The sequence below is a fragment of the Larus michahellis genome, chromosome 4, assembly GCF_964199755.1.
Source record: "Larus michahellis chromosome 4, bLarMic1.1, whole genome shotgun sequence".
NCBI lineage: Eukaryota > Metazoa > Chordata > Aves > Charadriiformes > Laridae > Larus > Larus michahellis.
In genome coordinates, this window is record NC_133899.1 from 68,687,058 (window position 1) to 68,706,316 (window position 19,259).

General features: G+C 42.8%; 1 protein-coding gene across 3 annotated transcripts in view; it reads right to left on the bottom strand.

Annotated features, from left to right (window-relative positions):
• The window catches only part of STON2 (stonin 2), an 85,273-nt gene that overhangs the window by 39,993 nt on the left and 26,021 nt on the right, over window positions 1-19,259 (bottom strand). For all 3 annotated transcript variants that reach the window (XM_074585433.1, XM_074585432.1, XM_074585434.1), the window contains exon 4: window positions 17,088-17,285. In XM_074585433.1, the coding sequence (XP_074441534.1) occupies window positions 17,088-17,285 (198 nt within the window). The remainder of the gene's footprint in view (window positions 1-17,087; window positions 17,286-19,259) is intronic.

Genomic DNA, 19,259 nt, shown 5'->3' on the forward strand with positions numbered 1-19,259 from the left:
ATAAACTATACTGCAGATTTGGCACACACCTTGGAGACCTTCTTAAACATTTCTGTATGTTCACCATTGTGTTTTTCTCTTTTTAAACATCTTCCCTTTTGGTTGCACATAGTCAACATGGAAACTGTTAAACACAACAGAAAGCCAACTCCATTTATACGAAAAAATACAGGATACAGCATTTTCCAAACAGAGCTGTGACTTTCTGAGTTGACAGCTTTTAAAACAAAAGGCTAAAGGAATATAGAGGGAGTGGTAGGTTCTTAAATTTTTGAGGAAAAATAGTGAGGAATATTTACCTCCCAACAATTACTACTCAATTAGAGTAAAAATGGCTCAAGAACTTATTTTACACTTTCAGTTTGGTTATATGACAGGTTTGGTGTGACTCTAGCAAATTTGCCTGTGGCTCTTTAGCCTGTTGCGTGGGGCACTATAAGTGATTACACTGTTAAGCGTAGTGATCAGTGGCCTCCAAGACTTCTTCACTGACTTGAGTGGCATTTTCCCAATTTCTGCTAATTTAAGTGGGACTAGAGTCATGGCGTTAGAGTATAGGAAATAAAGATTTTCTGGGGGGTGGGAGAATGATTTAATGAATTTTGAAAAATGAAAATATCCATAAGACTTTCATCCAGAAAATTGAATTTTAAAGATAACACACTTATGCAACAGTAGAAATCCAGATACAAGAGTCAAAGTCCTAGAGCACAATACAGAAAGAGAACATGGCTAGAAAAATATTGCAGTTTCAGATTCCTGTAAGGTGCAAAAATTATCGTCACTGATGAAATTTAAATGACACTGCAGGGTACTGCTCGAATTGGTATGTGCTTTCTCAAAGAGTACCATTACTTCATTACTCTGCAACAGTGCTACTGTAATTACCCAGTCAATGAACAGCAATTTAAGTTCTTGAGCAGAATATGAAGAAATTCTTCTGCCAAGTAAAGGGAAATGACAGTCTCTTTACCCATTTTACCGTCACTGCCAGAAGGCAAGATGCAGCAGGTTCACCCACTGGGAACAAGTTGAAGCCACTTGCATCACACTTCTTAAGCATTTATGTTATTTTAAACTGGAAAGGAATTGAAGTAACACAGAACCCAGAAGAGGAAAAATGAACAAGAAGAGAGAAAATCCGAGGTGGAGGAAGGGCAATGGACCTTGTGGGTAAAAGAGCATCTCTTAGAGCTAGGTGATGGGTTTTAGAGATTTCAGCAACTGAAGGTGAAGTTTTATCTCTGCCCAGAATCCCTCTGCACCACAGTCGTATAAAAGTCATGTAACATAGCAAAAAAAATCCTGGACAACACTAGAAATTTGGATGAAGCCCAAAAAGGTATAATTTTTACCTGACTTTGTTAAGATGGTATTTCAGTGCCGTTTGTACAACAGACAGGCTCTTGGGCTCTTCAGAAATTGTATTAAGAGTGCTTTATTAAAATCTAGTAAATGCGTAAGTCTGGCAATTTTGGAGGAAAAGAATGACCTCACTTATGATCCTATCTATAAAATGATCTATATGATACAGCAGTTTCCAAACAAAATGATCCCAGAGTACTGTATGGACTGCACTAATTGAAGTATAAGATTTGTATCGTGAAATAACAGTCACCTCTGAGAGACAATACAAAGTCTTTCTAGAAGCGTAAAAAGATCAGCAAGTGAAAAATAGCTTTTTCTCCTTAAAACTGTGAGAACATGTAAGGAAGCAGTATCATTTACAGTTATCATACCAGAAACAGAGCTGCCTTTCACCAGGAAGCCTTTGCTGGCTCCCTTTCCTCTTCAGAAAGTACTGGCAGACAGGAGGCTCAAGAGCCACCTTGAAACTTTTCTGTAAAGCAGGGGATGGGCTGGAGCACGTGGATTAAAGGTGTTCACTACTTAACATAGTAAGAAAGAATTAAAACGCAGAAGTATAGCCTAGCCATCCATCCTCATATTTCCTTCCTCCTCACTTCTTCCCTGGAAAAAGAAATCAAGAGACACCTGAGCTGAGTTTCCAGGTCTAGGAGGAGAAGCGTAACAGGACTTGGTCCCATGCTGTTTGACTTGAGATCTCCTTGGAAGCGAACCTGGGGAATTAATGGGTTAATCTCAAGTGCATTTGCTCATTGAAAAGCAACTCCTCTCCCTGCCATTTGATGAGGGATGTGTTGATTCCTACTGACCTGCTTTTCCTTTTAGCCAGCAGACAAGGAGCTACTGGCTCAGACAAAACCCATCTCTCCCTTTACACCTGTTTGCTCCATTAGTTCAGCCTTCGGGTTGCTCAGACACGCGAGACAAACTGGTTTTGTTCTGTGGAGGCAGCTGGAGTGTCAGTCTCAGCAGAAGGCTGGGAGCAGCTTGGCAGGGGAACAGAGGGCAGAGATGAAGCCTCAGCTGCAGGCAGCATCCAGCTCCGCACAGGTCCTGGGCAGCCTGGCAGGGCAGGGGACACGGCCGTGAGCGTGCCCACAGCTGCTCTGCATTACGGCCTCTAGAAACCAGCTGTGCCCATCGTCCCTCACCACCAAACTCTCCGTCCCTCACCACCAAACTCCCGCAAAACACATGCAGCCTTAATGCCAGCACAGGGAAGAAACTGCGCAGCTCTCGCGCATCAAAGTCTCTTGAACCACCTGCTGAAAGCGATCACACTCAAGACACCTTCTCTGCATTCCCTTAACCCCCTCACCCTCCCAGTATCCCCCCATTACCACCAGCATCGCTCTCACGGGAACACTCGTGTGCCTCGCCCCCGACTCTGCTCCATTATTGAGATGCCATCTGGTGTCGATGCCTTAACTACTGGCACGCTGACCTCTCTCAGCTAACCTGCTTTGACCTTTATGGGAGATGAGCTTGTCTGACACCTCCCGTCTCTGGACACACACGTGACTCATCTCATCATGAAATTGAGTGCTTTTCACAATGTTTTAGCTATGCTGTGACAAATAGCTGGTCCCTGCAAGTCCAGGACACAAAACAGCCAAAGGAGCTGAAGCAGATTTCTGAGGAAAAACATCAAGTCCTGTAATTTCAAACTGAGCAGAGACAGAAAGCGTACCTACAGGGTTTGACCACATTGTGGGGAGGCTCTCATAAACCTCGTTTATATCTAAAGAATTTGCAGTGGCACAGGTTTTAGCAGAGACATAAGATCTTAGCAAAGCCCCAAGCACATACCCATGTTGTTACTCTATGTCACTGTGTCTTTGCAGCTTTGGTAGCCACGCTAAATCAAGCAGAAAGCTGTTCACGAATGACGCAATCTGTATTTACCTTAAGGCCTGACATACCCAGAAAGCCTAAAGTCTACCATCAGTAAGGACTGACCCGAGGTAACAAGTGCACAGCCCTGCTGAAACCTTTTCAACTAAGCATAGTAGACTGCTTGGTCTCAAATACAGCCTTTAAAGCAGTGCAGATTGGTGGCTTTATCAAGAAAAGTATATGCTACTGACTGAGACAAAGGAGCAAGATGAAGACTGTGGAGTCCAGTTACAGCCTTTCCTGAAGAGACACACCAGCACTGAAAGGGGAACAATGTACATGCAACTGCGTCAACAGCGTGAAATGCCTTTGTGTCTCTCCCTCCTTGGAGACGAAGAACTCAAAAGGTTTGCAGGGAATCCTGCAGGTCTCCCAGGATACACCATAGTTCATGCTAATAATGTGTTGCTGGAGGCAACCGTGCCCGAACAAACGCACCAATCTGGGGGAGGAGGCGTGATGGGTTCATGAAAGCAAAGCCTCCAGTAAAGCCCCCCTACTTCTTTTGTGTAAGATTTCCCACCCAGATCCCAATCCCGGCTGGCTGGTGAAGGGCCTGCTGCGCGGAGGCACAGCCAAACACCCTGGGCCAACCCCGTGTCCCACTTCCAGAGCCAGCTGGCTGTGCTGCAGACGGGGCTCTGCTGCCCTGCAGCGCAGCGAAGCAGTGGAGCTGGGGTGCCAAACGCACCAGCAGCCTCCAGTTGCCTGCTCTGCTGGATGGAACATGTGCCTCTCCACACCCCGTGCGCTGGCACGTGCTCCCTTTCTATTCCCATCCCTCCCGAAGACTCGTGCCTACCACGCAGCATACAAGTGCACGATTAGGCGGAGGCAGAACATAAAGGGCACAAGCATGCAGAAATCCTTCTGCTTTTTGCTCTGAAGGAACATTTCCATTGGGCATCTCAGGAGGAGGACCAGGCTATGTGTTTTGATGAACAAAATCATGAGTATTCTTGGTGCTTATGCAAGAATATGACTTTATTTCACTTCATTCAGAACTGACACTCTTCTTGCCATACATTTCTTGTAAGAACATGTGTATCTCAGCACCACACTCATCATTATGAAACTGCCTAAAATTTTTTCAGGAAGAATGGATTAATTCCAAATTGTGCACATACTTGAAATGGCATAAAGCTTGGCATCTGCCTGTGCTAGGTACCTATTCTTTGTGTAGAGACAGAGTTGTACAGATAGCTGTACAGGTTATTTTAACTACTATCAGACATCCGCAGTTAATGGCAACGTGGCATATACCCCATCTTTTCCAAAGGCTCACAGATCTATCAGATCAGTCTGAATCCAGACTGAGAGTGACCCTGCTCCCTCTGGCCATGTCAGTGGTGCTGCGGAGAGCCATCCTCTTCACATCATCAGAAAACCAAGACTTTTAAAGGTCCATTTTAATATCATCTGAAACCTGGGAAAGTGGCAAGTCTAAGCTTACATGTTATCTGCATTTTAGATAATAATCAAAATAGCTACTTGCTGAAACACCTACTTCAACATGCCCATTTTATATTATGTGTTACCCTTTGTTAGCAACCACTGATCTTCTCTTGTTCTACACTTCTCACTTTTGGTATGGATCATTGAAGACATCCAAGTGTTAATTTATCTGTGTTTATGCTGCTCATACATTAAATTATTCCATTGCTCCAAAATCCGCCTTAGGATGTTTCAGGAAACAGCACACTTTGTAATTACCTTGTTTGTGAAAATGATCAACAAACCCTAGGGCTGGAGCCAGAAGGTGTCTATTACAGGCACCTATCTTCTCAGATGCTACCCACACTGAGATTTCAACCAGCGAGGAGATTCCTGCAGGCAGCTGCGCCCACAGAGGTCACAATCTCACAGTCTACGCTCACCGAATTTATGCCTCTTCTGAGTGCCAGCTGGTACCTGTGTGTCTGCATATGCAAAGCCAGCTAAAAGCAAATGGCAGCCAATGGTATGGGACTGCCAGGCACGGCAGATCACTGCCCTGTGCCGGAGATGGAGATTGCTTGCTCTGCCTCCAACAGCTGATTCCTGCCTGCCGCAGCCCTCTGGTCCTTGCCCCAGGCCTGCCAAGGGTATGGGAGGTTCTCCTGCAAGCAGCAGCTCCCACACCCTCAAGAGCTCCCACACCAGAAAGCCTCCACCTCCTGCTCTTCTCCTTGTCCTTCTTGGCCATGCTTCTTCCCTTTCTGCAGTGGAAACAGAGCCTAGCCCCAACTCCCTTCATGCTCCCACCCTCCACTATGAGGGGCCAAGCACGGGATGCTGTGGAGACGGGTCCTGTATCCTCAGGCATGGTGAAGCAGAAGGTAGTAAGGAGGGGAACAGAAGCAGAGGAAGAGTGAAGAGTGTCTCCTGACCACATCCACAGCTGCCTGACACATCAGGCCTCTCACCTGTGTGCAGCTCTTCTCCCCACCAGGGGCCACCTCTGCCCACACCATCCACCTCAGCTCCTCTCCCCGTGTTCCTCACCTGACCAGAGCGCACAGTGTGCAGTAATACAGCTGTGCCACTGCACTAAGTGATGAAGATGCCTTTCTTTCCTTCACTCCCAAATGTCAGTTTAGTTATGTATGCTCTAATCAGCACGTAAACCTGACAGAAAAGGCATCCTGCCCTCCTGTCTTGATTTTCAAAGCAGGTTTAGCTTCATCCCTGGTCTAATGTTTAAGCCACCAAAATGAGGGATATTTTTGTTTCTTGCAGAGATGACTTAGTTTTGTCAGTCTCACCATTTAGTTCTCCCATACAACTACAACTCTTCTTGAAGATAAAAGCTCAATAAAGCCAACACAGGAGTAGTCGACCTGGAAAGCTGGGTCTCAATGGGCCCTACCTTTCTCAGAAATAATCTTTTGTGGTAATGTTACATACTGAAGCTAAAGCAAGCCACATATATGCATATATATAAAGAGCAAGGAAGTGGGGCTGTGGTGATAATTAAACATTAATGCATCTAGACATTGTGCCAAAGCTAATGAACACTTTGCCACTGCTCTTTAATAAGAGCAATGATGAAGAACATAGCGATAAGTGCACAGAAGGCAGGCTAGATAACCAAAAGGAGGGAGTGGAAATGGAAATTAACATTAATAAGGTAAGAAAACATTTTGGAGAAGTTACTGTGCTCAGATCAGGAGGCCTGATAAACTCCATTCCTAAACTCTGAAAGAACTGACGTATTTAAGTACAGCTTTCATCATAAGGATTTTAAAAGAATTGGCTCAGATAGGGATGTTACCATAAAACTGGAAAATTGCATATAGAGTAATTATATTTATAAGGGGTAAAAATTACTTCAGAAAACATAAGCTGAAATTCTGACTGCAATAGTACGCAAGGTTTGAAAGAATAAGTGAAAAGCAGAAGATAAATGAGGGGATGGAAGCTAGCTTTAGAAGAGGTAGTTTGTTCCAACCAAAGCTAACAGATTTCCTTGACAAACGATTTTCTAAAGAAAAAATAATTCTGTCCGTATTAGAAAAAAGCATTTAATGTGGTGCCACCTGGGAAGGAGTTAAAATGGAGACTGATACCAGCATTAAGACAGAAGCGAAAACCAAGCTAAAATGAAGATGGCCATTGAGTTTTAAGATAAATATTAGGTTAGAGCAGCTACAAGTAGAATTTCTTGCTTAAGACTACGTTTATCCATATTTTAAAATAACAGTCATGGTGCAGAAATTAACATGCTAATGGTATTTGCTGAATGCACACAATTAGGAGGAACTGGGTATATAAAGAAAGCTCTGAACATCATACTGAAAGGAGTGGTTCATCTTGAGGACTGAGGTTAACAGAAATGAGATGAAATGTAATAAACAATATAAAGTTCACAAAAAGGCATTTGAGGACAGATACATTTGTTATAATGAAGGAACTCATCAATTATGTACGAGAGAAAGTGCTCTAGGATATAGACAGTCAATCTGAATATAGTGAAAGGGTACTTGCCTGATGCACTAGTACAAAAGGAAGTAAGATCCTGGGATGTATGAAGGAGAGAATTCCAGAAGATGTGGAAACAGTAATATTTTGATATCAGGCCATGGTGAGGCCTCAGTCTGTGCAGTTTTAGGTCATCACATCCAAGAAGGATCAATTCAAACAGGAACATGAGCTTGCTAGGGTGAGGAGGAGAACGAAGAACCAGAATACTAAAGACCTTGTCTCATTCAATTTAGCAAATGAAAACAGAGAGGGATATAATTACACTGTATAAACATATTAAAGGGCTTACACAGGAGAGGGCAAAAAGCTATTTGAAAGACAATATTGGCTCAGGAACACATGGATAGGAAAGGGTCATGAGTACATTTACACCGGTGTCTTGGGAAATAGCTTCCATTCCTTGAATTCCTATGATCTTAAGTGAATCATGTATAAAGCTCTCAAACATCTACACGTTAAAATACACCAGCCTCAATAAATTGGTGAATGAAATCTGCACTTAAATGGCATAATTTCTATGAAGCCTGTAACGTGTATGAGGACAGAGAGCTACAGGACATATGTTGAAAGGATCTCTATTCTCCATCTAGGGACTAAACCAAATGGCTAGATTTGGAGAGGAGTACACAGAGCTGCAGCTGTTTGAAAATTTTGTTGCGCCGTAACAGGAAGAGCTGGGAACCTGAGTATTTTGGAAGCAGTTTTAGGTGCCAAACCCTGATCTGGACTCCTTCATGGTAAGTGCCGAGCACTTGAAAGAGTTTTTAAAAAAAATTAAACCCTAAGTGATTAGTTCAAATCTGTTTCCATGAGATTTAGTGCAATATCATTAGGAAGTTTAAAACAAGTAACTTGGGCTGGCACTCACATGCAAAAATCCAGGATCATTCTTGGTAACGAAGATCAGAATGAAGAAAGTAGCATGAAGTCTCCTCATCCTCTCGGGTAACGCGCACAGTCATAATGCAAATATCAGTTTATACCTGTTCTAAGATTAGGCAGAGGATTTTGGTCTCATCTGTCAAACATAAGGACAATTAAGACCAAATGGCTTCTAATAACTGAAGAACAATCTCATTATGCAAGATTCATGTCATACCTGTGTTCCAGCACTATTTGGTTTGATCAAGGGTAGATCAGCTAGAAAATGGAGGTGTTGAAGTAAAGGCATACATCCGCAATCTCCCTAGAGTACTCACATCCAGCTCTCTTCATTTCTGTTTTGAAAGAACAGTGTGCATTACATCTTTTCCCTAACTTTGGGGCCAAATAAATGAACAAAGGAAGGAGAAGTTCTGATAAAAATGGACACAAAAAATAATCACAAAAAATTTAAAGGCGCACACAAAAGATTACATTGTCACCACAGAAGGTTTTGCTTAAATGATTCCTGCATTATTCTTGTTTTTAACAAAACTGCTTCCCATTTTATCCCACGCTGTTCTTTGAAAAAGCGACTCTATAACTGATCCCCTAAATGTGTTCATCTGCACTTTTCCAATTCCTGTGCTGCACAGCCCAGGGATCCCCTGAGCCTTTCTTAGGTTTCAGATGATATCACAGTGAGGGAGGAAACAAGCAAATCCATGCATTTGGGCATCATGAAATTTCTCACTCTTACTTGCGGTCTGCTCCTGCCAGCCTTTTCACCTGCTGTTTTACACTGCCAATTCTATTCAGCCCCTTCGTAGTCAGACAGGAAATTCAACACAGAACTGGGATCTCTAATTAAGGGCACATGAAATGATTCACAGCTTCTGTTAATTAGTACTTCTGCTGAAACCTTGCTTACTTCTCTGCCACATAGAATGAACGGTGGAAAGTGCAAGTTCTCGGGTGGGTAATTTCTCCATGCAGCTGTCCTGGTTTGAGGTAAAACAGAACCAATTTTCTGGTTTGTAATTTTACTTTTTAGCTGGGCCTCTTCTAACTGACTAAACTCTGAAATTAACAGCATATTGTTCAGAAACTGTTCACTCTCAGAGTGATAAAACCTGATTATACCAAGGAATGGTATGCACAGAGGCTCTTGCTTATACTGATTGCTATAACAACCAAGGTCAGCTCACTTCGCTATTTGCCCCGTTAGAGGGTCGGAAGTGGAGAAGCATAGAGGGATCATACCTACAGGGAGGAGCGGACAGGACAGGTGGCCCAAAACTGACTAACAGGGTATTCCATCCTATCTGCATCATGCTCGGTATAAAAGCTAAGGGATCAAAGGGGCAAGGGGCTCACTCTCTTTTCTTCAATTGCCAACGTCTGAGGAGGACTGTGTCTGTTCGTCTGCCTTTGATCCTGATCTGAGCATTCCTGACTCTAGTTCCAGAATTCAGCTCCTGTCCATTGCTGAGTCCAGTCTGGGACTTTCCCTGTGTCTGCTGGTGACACGATCGTCATCCCAGGAGCTGGAATCAGTTTTGTATATATTGTGTTATTATTCTATTATTATTTATTATTTCCTTATTTATTATTTTTTTATTAAAGCAGTTTAGTTCTTTTTCTAAACTCGTAAATCTCCTTATCTCTTCCTCTCCTCTCTTTGGAGAGCAGGGGGGGAGGGCCATCTGTCATTCTGATTGGCCAATCCAGCCAAAACCACGACAGCAGCGAACGCCACTGCTGTCCGAGAGCTGCAGAATTGGGTTCCCTGAGGTGCAGCCAGCTCCGCGGGCCACTGGCAACATTACCATGCAGCACGAAGCTGGGACAGTGCAGCACCACTGCTATATTGCTACAGTAGTGCCATTGTCACCTCCTCTCAGTAGTACAGCAGCAGGCTGCCAGGAACTGAATGCGAAAGGGGAGATAACGCTGCTGAAGATTGCCATTGATGTTTCCCACTTCCGAAGAGCTGGATGTGGGGAGACACCTTGATGCTTTTCCCTCCCAGGGCTTTAAGCTATTTAGCATCCTGCAGAATTGCTCCAAACAAACCTAAGTCTTTCAACACAGCAATCACAGATAACCACTGCACTTAAGTATTCCACCTCCAATTAAGCTTCAAACTGAAATGTCCTGCCCAGCTGCAAAATCTCCTACTGAACTCCTCTGGCTTATCACATTGGCATGTGGCTTTCTGCACTGCATTAGAGAGCAACTGGAGCCAATGTAAACACCGTGGCTGTGGAATCACAGCCTTACAAACACAAACAGAGGGCTTCGTATCACCTAGTCTGCCTCACTGGCATGAAATAAACTACAAAGCATCTACCCCACATCTATTCTCTAGGGACATTGCCTACATAAAGCGAGATCAGCAAGTTAGTCCCATCACTGGGGCTGGAATTCCATCTGCTTTCCTTTTGGCTGATCTGTCTATATAAAACCATCAGTGAATAGGTGTGGGAAGAGTGAAATTCATCAAGAACACCATGTAGACTCAGCACTCAGCTCTTCTGTAACAAAGTATAACCCTGCTACAAATCCAGTAACTGTAGCCTGCACTTCAGAATAGCCACGAGGAGAAAACTCAGTACCTCAACTAAGAGATGCTACTTTAGCTATTTGCAGCACAGGGCCAGTGACGTGGATGAGATCAGAACTGATTCTACACTGGCATGCAAGCAAGAAAAGACTCCATTAAACAGCAAAATTACAATATTTTAAAATATTCTTTTTAAATAAAATTGCTTTAATTACAACATTTCTAAGCAATAATGAAAGTCAGACCCAGTTCTTTCATGTTACCACTTTCTCCTCTCACACTTTGCCTCTTCCCTGTCTTAAACCTGGTGTTCTCAGAAAGCAGACAAGCAAGAGGCGTGATCAATTCACAGGAGTAGGCAGGACAAGACTCAGCCTTGTAGAAATAAGCAGGAGCAGACCCTTTTGAGCTTTCTTCTGACTCCTTTCTTGCTATGAGAACAATGTTACACTCCCTCCTCCTGCACCCTGAAATTCCTCATCATTCCTGAAGAAAAAAGCAAGAATCTGATAGTCCTACAGCAGCTTCAACCACTCTTCTTTGGGAGGCAGGGTAATAGAGAAGATAGCTAATCAGTGCTATTTTCTGGGGCATAGAAGAGGCAGACGTTGATCCTTTTGAGGTTAAGAGACTACATTTAGCCCCAGCTGAGGACACAAGAGCTGGCAGAACTGAGATCAGTGGCAGCTCAATTCTGCTTTAAGTCCTTTTTAAAGGACAGGCCTTTTTAAAACTGAAGTTTTGAAGGGTTGGAGATGGCTGAACAGGGGCAAACTTTGCTGCAGTTGAGGTTAATGAGAAAAATATTATGCAGATATTTGCTCAGGATACGCTATATCTCAAACTGAAGTTATGGGTTTGGTGCCAAAATGACTGGGCGAGGTTCTTTGGCCTGAGACGTGCAGGAGGCCAGATTAGATGATAATAATGATATCATGGCCCTCCCTCCTGACTTTAAAGTCTATGAATCAGATGACTGCAGACCAAGCTTATTTTATAATTCTCTCTTACTGAATAGATAGAAATAAACTTTTGTTTACTGTTGTACCTATTCTTTCCTCACTCTAACATTTCCCTCTTCCTCCTGACAGATTTTCTGTGCCTTTCCTTCCTGCCGTAAGGAGGGACTGAGACAGTGACTCTGGTCCACCTGCAATTTTCAGTTGTTTCAGAGAGCATGATTGCCAGGCTATACCGCAAAGACCATTTCTACTTCACCTAGGTCCAGCCTGCACAACCGAGCTGCAGGTTCCCCCACTGCAAAACAGGGACGAGGATTCAACACTGCTGGAGAGGTCACCAGGATACTCTGCATTCCTTAAAGTGGCCACAAAGTATTGAAGAGGAGCTGATTTCCAGTACACAGGTCTGATTTGGGATCAAAACTTTTCTACCGCTATGAATTATCTAGAGCTAGCTTCCCAGTTCTGCCCTACCAATGCACTACTCTTAAAGAAGTTCGAAATGCCTTGAGAAAAATTCGGGATGACAACTAGGATATAAAACTCCTGAATTGCTAGCTGGTGGGTGGTATCAGACACGAGGAAAGAAAAAAAATCCCTTCCTCTAGGGCTGCATTTAGCCCTTACAGGTTGGAGTTGGGCAAAAACACATTTTAGGTGCTATTTGCTCATGGTATTCTGCAGTCCCCTCTTCTTTGAAGCAAGGGTTCGACGTTCCTCTCTGCAGCTGGCTTTGGCAAGCTCTCACGTACAAATTCGTTCATGTGTCTGTGACTGGGCCACCAGAACAAGTGGTTAATAGTTACACAGCGTAACTGAAGTGCAATTATGGGTGGAAGGTGGTAACCATCAGCATAGGTTATTTTCCCCCTTGCTCTGGTAATTAACATGGACTATCTTCAGAGCTTGTAGCCTGTTTCTGGCATTCAGTGCAAGCACATTACACAGCCGCATCATCTGTTCAAAGTTGCTTGTTTGAAACCTGCAGAACACCATTCTTGCAATCATCAGATCCGGACTCAGTATCCAGCCAGCTACAGTCACAGAAAACATTTGTAAGAGAACTACTGCAGACAAGTGTCAGGGGAAGGTTTGAAAAGTTAGTACTTGTCCTCAGTTATCTTCAAGAAATAGCTGGAGCCAAGCTTGACAGAACTGTCATCTCCAAGTTTTAGGATAGAAGCACCAGAACCCTCTTAAACCATACAACTTACTTTGAAAATAACAACATTTTCAGAATTAATCCCTTGTGCTATTTATTCACTTTCTGGATTTTGAGCAGTTAGGGGTCATACATGCAACCTTCTATCTCCAAACATGCAGATGTTCTCAGAAAATAATAACATAGCGATTTCCTCAGTATCCCAATAATCCCATAGCTTCAGAAGCATGCCAAAGAGAACAACTGGCCAGCAAATTGAAACATCAACCTCAAACATGGTGTGGTTGCAGCTCTCCTAAGATACAAATCAGAACAGAAACAACAACAGAACTAGCAACAACGCACCTAAAACAGCTACCAGAGAACTTACGCCTGCAAGGCTAATCAGCTTTTTATATATTACACAGGCAGAGCATTATTATATAACATAGATAGATTGTACTATATATTCTTTTAAATTTATAATAAAATATATACTTTATGATCTATGCAAATATATCTTATCTATTTTATTTTATATATATATTGATCATATATAATTATTTTTATTTTGTGTACAAGTCAATACTAATTTTCATTTATATAAATAAAAATTATTTTAGAGTTGAATAGTGAAATGCAGAAATCCAAATCAAGCAGTGAGGTATTTGTGCGCACCCTCAGAACAGATCCCACTGCTTCCAGATCTGTGATCACAGCTACAAGAAAGCCTCTCCCTTGCTCCTCTGACATGGAGATATTTGGCCTTTTTTGAAAGCTGAGACAGGCATCTGCTTCAGAATGAATAAATACTTGGATTGTATCAGTAACAGAGATGTCCTGTGTTACTTATCTTGCAGTGTACAGCACAAATGCCAAATGTTCCCACTTCTTTCCACGCTCATTGATCCAAGCTGAGTGACACAGCGATGCGTGGTAGGAAGCTCTGAGGCAACAGGCCACTTCACCAGCATGAAATACAGCTTCACACACACACTGTGAAACCCCAGCTGCTGTCAAGCGCTTGTTGTTATAACCATGTCAACAGGCCCACTTGAAATGGGCAGTCTGCTATCACTTGACCCAAATTTATTGGCTAGCTGCTGCAGGCTAAAATAGCCTCCCGTGCTGACAAGGATGGAGATAATATAAGAGGCTTCTTGGTGCCAGAGTTCAAACTAGCACGAGCAACAAAGTGCAGAATCTTCTAGTTGCACTGTGACTGAAAAGCAAATCATCTTTTTCAGCTCTGCTCATGCATTATTTGCCTTCAATGCTGTGAACTCCGCTGCCTTTACAGGATGTCACTGAGCTTACCCCAACTCCATCAGTCAGGAGGCTTTCTGCAGTGCCCCCCGTAATGAGGTTAAACCCTCAGCTTGGGATCATTCAGCTCTCTACCGTCTTTCTCAGGTATCTTCCTAAATCATATCTTACATAAACACGCACTAGATAAAGCTCAAGCCCATGGAATTGTTTTACACTCAAATCTTGTGTGAGAAAGTTGATTCCTGGCCAACTTCACCTGCTTAGAGCCTACACAGCCCTGGACACCAAGTTGTGCTCTCTTGCTGCTGGGACTTGCCTGCATGTATGCCTGCAGTCACGCCTACCTCAGGCTTGTATCCGCTCCCACGCAAAACTCCGTGCCTTGATCTTTCACAGGCAGTTGATACCTAAGCATTTTGCATGCAGGATAAATTCAAGACAAGTGGTGAAATTATGGAACAGAATAACCTGGTTTCTCTTCTACGCTGTTCAGGCAATAAAAATTCACCACGGCTAAAATAGTTATTTTATTCAGTTTCTGACCACCGAGTAGAATTTTTCATGCCAATAGTTTTTTCTCGCTTGAAACAATATTAAACCTGAGCTACTCTTATAGACCCAATTCTTTACCATCACTAAGTAGACCAAAAAATCATTTCTTATTTTCATTAGGTTTTTTAGCAGTGAAATTAATCTGATTTTTCCCCCCCCCTCCATCAAAGCTTGGCCTTGGAGTCAACATACTGGCTAACAATTAATGTGAGTTCACCATCACATAAAGCATAAGAATTCCTCTCTTTTCCTTCATGGAAAAAATAAATCTTATTTCACTGCCTTGATGGAGCCTTCAAACTCCACTACAGACTGAGGCAGCCAGTCTTTTGAGAAGAGAAATGCAAATCAAATGCTTGAATCAAGTGAGGTTTGAATAACTGAATTTCTGGAGAGGGGCAGAGAGGAAGAAGAAAGTGATCACGCATTTTTGTCCGCTTATGCACTGTGAGGGCGGGATGAAGGCAGAGTGAACAGAAAAGCAGCCAGAACTGTACAATGGTTCCATGGCCACCAGGCCCTCAGCTCCCGCACTTCCACAAACTTTGCCTGATGCCAGCAGGCACCTCAGGGGTAGGTGTGCTGTGAGCCATTCCATGAATGGGAACAAACAGATCCGCTTTGTTAAGCTGCCCTTTTACAAACTCCATACCTGGTGGAAATACTCAATGTATTTCTTACTTCAAGTTCCAGTACCACTAAGGTAGTGTACCTTACGTTTTAGCTAATGACATAGCCTTGCCTATATTACCTACATTTTTACTTTTAAAAATCTATAGGTGATTGGCATGATTTTTTGTACCTGTTTTGCTAATAAATGTGTCAGTTTGCTAATAAATGTGTCAGTCATCTGAAGTATCAACTTCTCTTTTAGACATATATAGCAAGTAATTCCATATGTGTGGCAGTGACATACAGCACCACTTTTGCCTTTTATTTCTCTATATGTTGCAAAGTTATATACAAACTTGACAACTCTCATTTCCCTTGCTCATGTGGAGACAGCCCCAGTGACAACAGCCACCCTTTGGCAACCTATAATAAAATCAACAAAAAAGCAATATCCAGCACATACTCCAGATGAAAATGCCTCCACTTCCCCCTAACAGACATGAGCTCATCAGAACAGAGCTGGTGCCCACACTGGCATCCAAACAGCTGGCACACGATGCCAGCTAGCCTATTCCACCTTTGTAACAGTGATTTCCAAACTCAGAGGTACAGGCAAGCAGAGTATTCTAAAATAAAAATGGTCAGACAGACTTGTGGTAACCGTATTATTTGAGGAAAGAAAGGTCTCTACTTATCCAAAGTATTTTTCCACAAATCCTTTGTCTTAAGCACCCAGCCAGTACCCACCATGCTGCTGTTTATGAACCTGCCTAAATGTCCAACCCAGTTTCACTGAACCATCAAATAATACTCTTTTCAAGTTGTGCATGTCTATGTTTCTTACGGAAGGGATATACGACCTCAGTAGGCCTTAGGAATTCCATTCTCCCAACACAGATCTTATTTCACACATATTTGTTACATTCACCACCTGAGAGAAGACAGATTAAATACCTCACGTCTGAGCTATTATGACACCAGTGAATCAATTTTCATCACCAAACTGACCTTTTTAGGGTAGCTACTGACCTTCCTCAGCTTGGGGTGAACAGCTTCCAACATAGTGCAGGTGCTTCCTCCTGGAGCTGTGTATTATTTTTCCTTTTTGTGTCCTGATATGCCAGCTCTTTTAATGCTCTGTGAAAGTCTGCTTTGTCATTCAGGAGCTCTTGTCATCCCAACTCTGCATTACATGGGTGGCACCACTCTGCTTTATTTCTCCTGCTTCAGGGATTACCTAGAGCGCCACTGAGGAGCAATGAGCTACAATGCCATGCAGCACATTTCTCCACAGTCAGGATGCCATCGGAATAGATCCCTACAAGGTCAGATAAAGGATCCTTAAATGATCAAAACCTGCTACTGAACCACTCTCTGCCACCTCCTACACTGTCTCTGCATTACTTTACAGTTACAGTGCAAAGCACAGTGCAAAGAACGCATCCAGCAGCCTGGATCTGTGCCTTGGCACTCACTGAAACAGAGAGGGGCATGCAGAGCCGGCCTGCCTCAGCTGAATACACCGGCAAGTAAGAAAATTTCTGCATGGAAGTTCAAGAAGGGCATCCAGCTTCTCCCACAATGTACTGAGAACTAGCTCCTACATCAGCTTAAGCTTCAGCTGATGTGGTATGCAAAAACCAGAAACACTCCAACATTTCACGCAGACAAGTGCGCCAACATAGTTGCATTTGGTTCTTACTTTGTAAGCCTGCACGTATCAGGGGTGTGTCAAATCCATGTGTGATTTTTTGGAAATTGGACTAGAACAAACTGTTAGTCTGCCTAACCCTTGAGTTTTTTTGCTTTGGATCTCTTCCCTGTAGCTCACTTCGGAGCAGTGAGTTTAAGCAGCATCAAAAAGATCGAGATGGAAGCTTGGAGGCTTCCCTCTTACCAGCTGAATCTGCTGCAGATGTTCCACCACTGGTCAAGTCCTCAGTATTAACTGACCGCAGATCTGTGTAGGAGGGAGCAATGCTTGGGCTGCTGGTGTCCTCCGAGTTGGTTGTCCAGCTGCTCTCCGAGGCATGGGCTCGCCTCTCAGAAGAGTTGGAAGAGGGGGAAGTCCAGCTGGGTGCTTTTGATGGAGACACTGGATGCAGAAAACAAACCGGTATCGGTTAGAGACTTACAGGGCGATCTTCCAGAAGCTTCACAATTATTCCAAAGATATGCTATATCAGTGTACTGAGACTCTGTAAATATAAATTACAACATCCACAGCAACACAGTTATTTTATAACAAACGCACATCAACTTAACTAGTGCCTGGCACTACTCAGCTGTCTGCCTTAGATCCCATACTGCTGGCAGCTGTATGTTTTGCTGCTGTTAAAGTTTTGTCAAAACTGGGACTTTTCAGAGCAGGAAGATTTCATGTCTCTGCCACTGCTGACGAGATCTGAATATCTGTGTTGTGCAACACAGAGGAGTTTTTATAGTACCACAGATTTTATAAAGTAGTTTTATTATATTTAATTAAGCATTCTCTATCTGTGACACCCACTCAAATGTAGTCGTCATCTTAGGAATGCTCCACATGGGAGGAGTATAAAAATAAACTGAAATTGACCTATTGATGTGCACTAGAAATGGCTTTTGTTTCTGAACATGCTGGATGGAGCGTCCTGACCTGAATAAACTGCATAACTTTTCTGTTCAGTTTAGGCCAAAAATCCTGTTCTACTCACTTGTCAGACTTGCATGTCAAACATAAGTCCTGCCTAACCATCATCCAGAGTTCAGAACACTCTCTGATACCTCCACTGCTATGGATGTGTATTGTACACTCTGTGTATTGTATACTCTTTGCCCACAGTACCACTCAAATGTTAGGAACAACGGGTGACTCTAGTGAGGAAATTAAAAATAAAAAAAAAAGGATGCAGTAAAAAAAAGTCTTCCTGAACTAAGCAAAGGTGTATTGGTAGAGACTAATTCTAATTTAATGTCAGCATAATAACTGTTTTCTAAGTTAGTACATCTATGTTGATTTTTTAAAGCAACAAAGATCTCAATGAACCCCAAAGCTTGCAGTTACAGAACAACCAGTGATACAGAGGTTCTCTTCTCCATGTGTAATACATAAGTAACCTTTATTAGATTGACAGATACTTTTGAAGAAAATGTCAAATTAATGCTAAAGACGATTTATCTCTCTCTGCTCCATCAAAGTGGTGTGATGGGACACCATTTCATTATGGAAACCTTGCCGTGTGCACAGAGGGACTATCCAAACAGTGCTCCCTGTCTTGCCGATTCAGAAGTGCAAATCTATGTTGTACAGCGGCACTGTTAGCCTCAGGTGAGCAGGCACTAATATATTTACATTTGTACAGCTGTGAGCCTATGCACTGAGTTGCTTCTGGGCAGAGTCATCCCCAAGGATGAGGAGCTGAAAGTCAGGAGATCTGTCTCCTTATTGCACACGTTGACAATTGTTGTGTTAGAGTGACATGACCACAAAACCCCACTTCTCTCTCCAGTAACTGTGCGCTGTGCTGTGCTCAATGCCTGTAGAGAAAGGATGACAAGTGTACGATTGTAATCTGTCAGTCCCTCTTTCAGCCCTTTTGTTAAACATGGCATGAGGCATCTGAAAAACCACCCTTAAAACTTCACCTGAAATTGCTCTGACTGACAGAGTGCTTTATTTGGACACAGAGGACAAGCTGAAAATCTGCGCTCCATACGTGAACCAGAAGCAAGAGAAAAGGGTTTTTTTAAGGCGTGTTGTATATCTGCAATTCTAGAAATTGTGGAATTATTTTATAAAAAAGATCGTAGATTTGAAGTGTTTCTTTTTTTGTTTAAAGTCAGTCACAGCAATACAAAAAACATAAGGTAATTCAGAAACATGTAAAATTGAATAACTCATATACTGTCAACTTGGTTTGTGCCTTCCAAAACCAATGTTTGTCTAAGAGGGAGAGTGACTGGAATAGCGTTGCAGAATACATCTATATAAGGGCAAATTAATTTTATTCCAGGTAAGTTGTACCACTTTGGAAGAATATAATTATTTGGTTTTTTCCTAAAGAAAGAGACTTGTACTTTGGAAAACTGT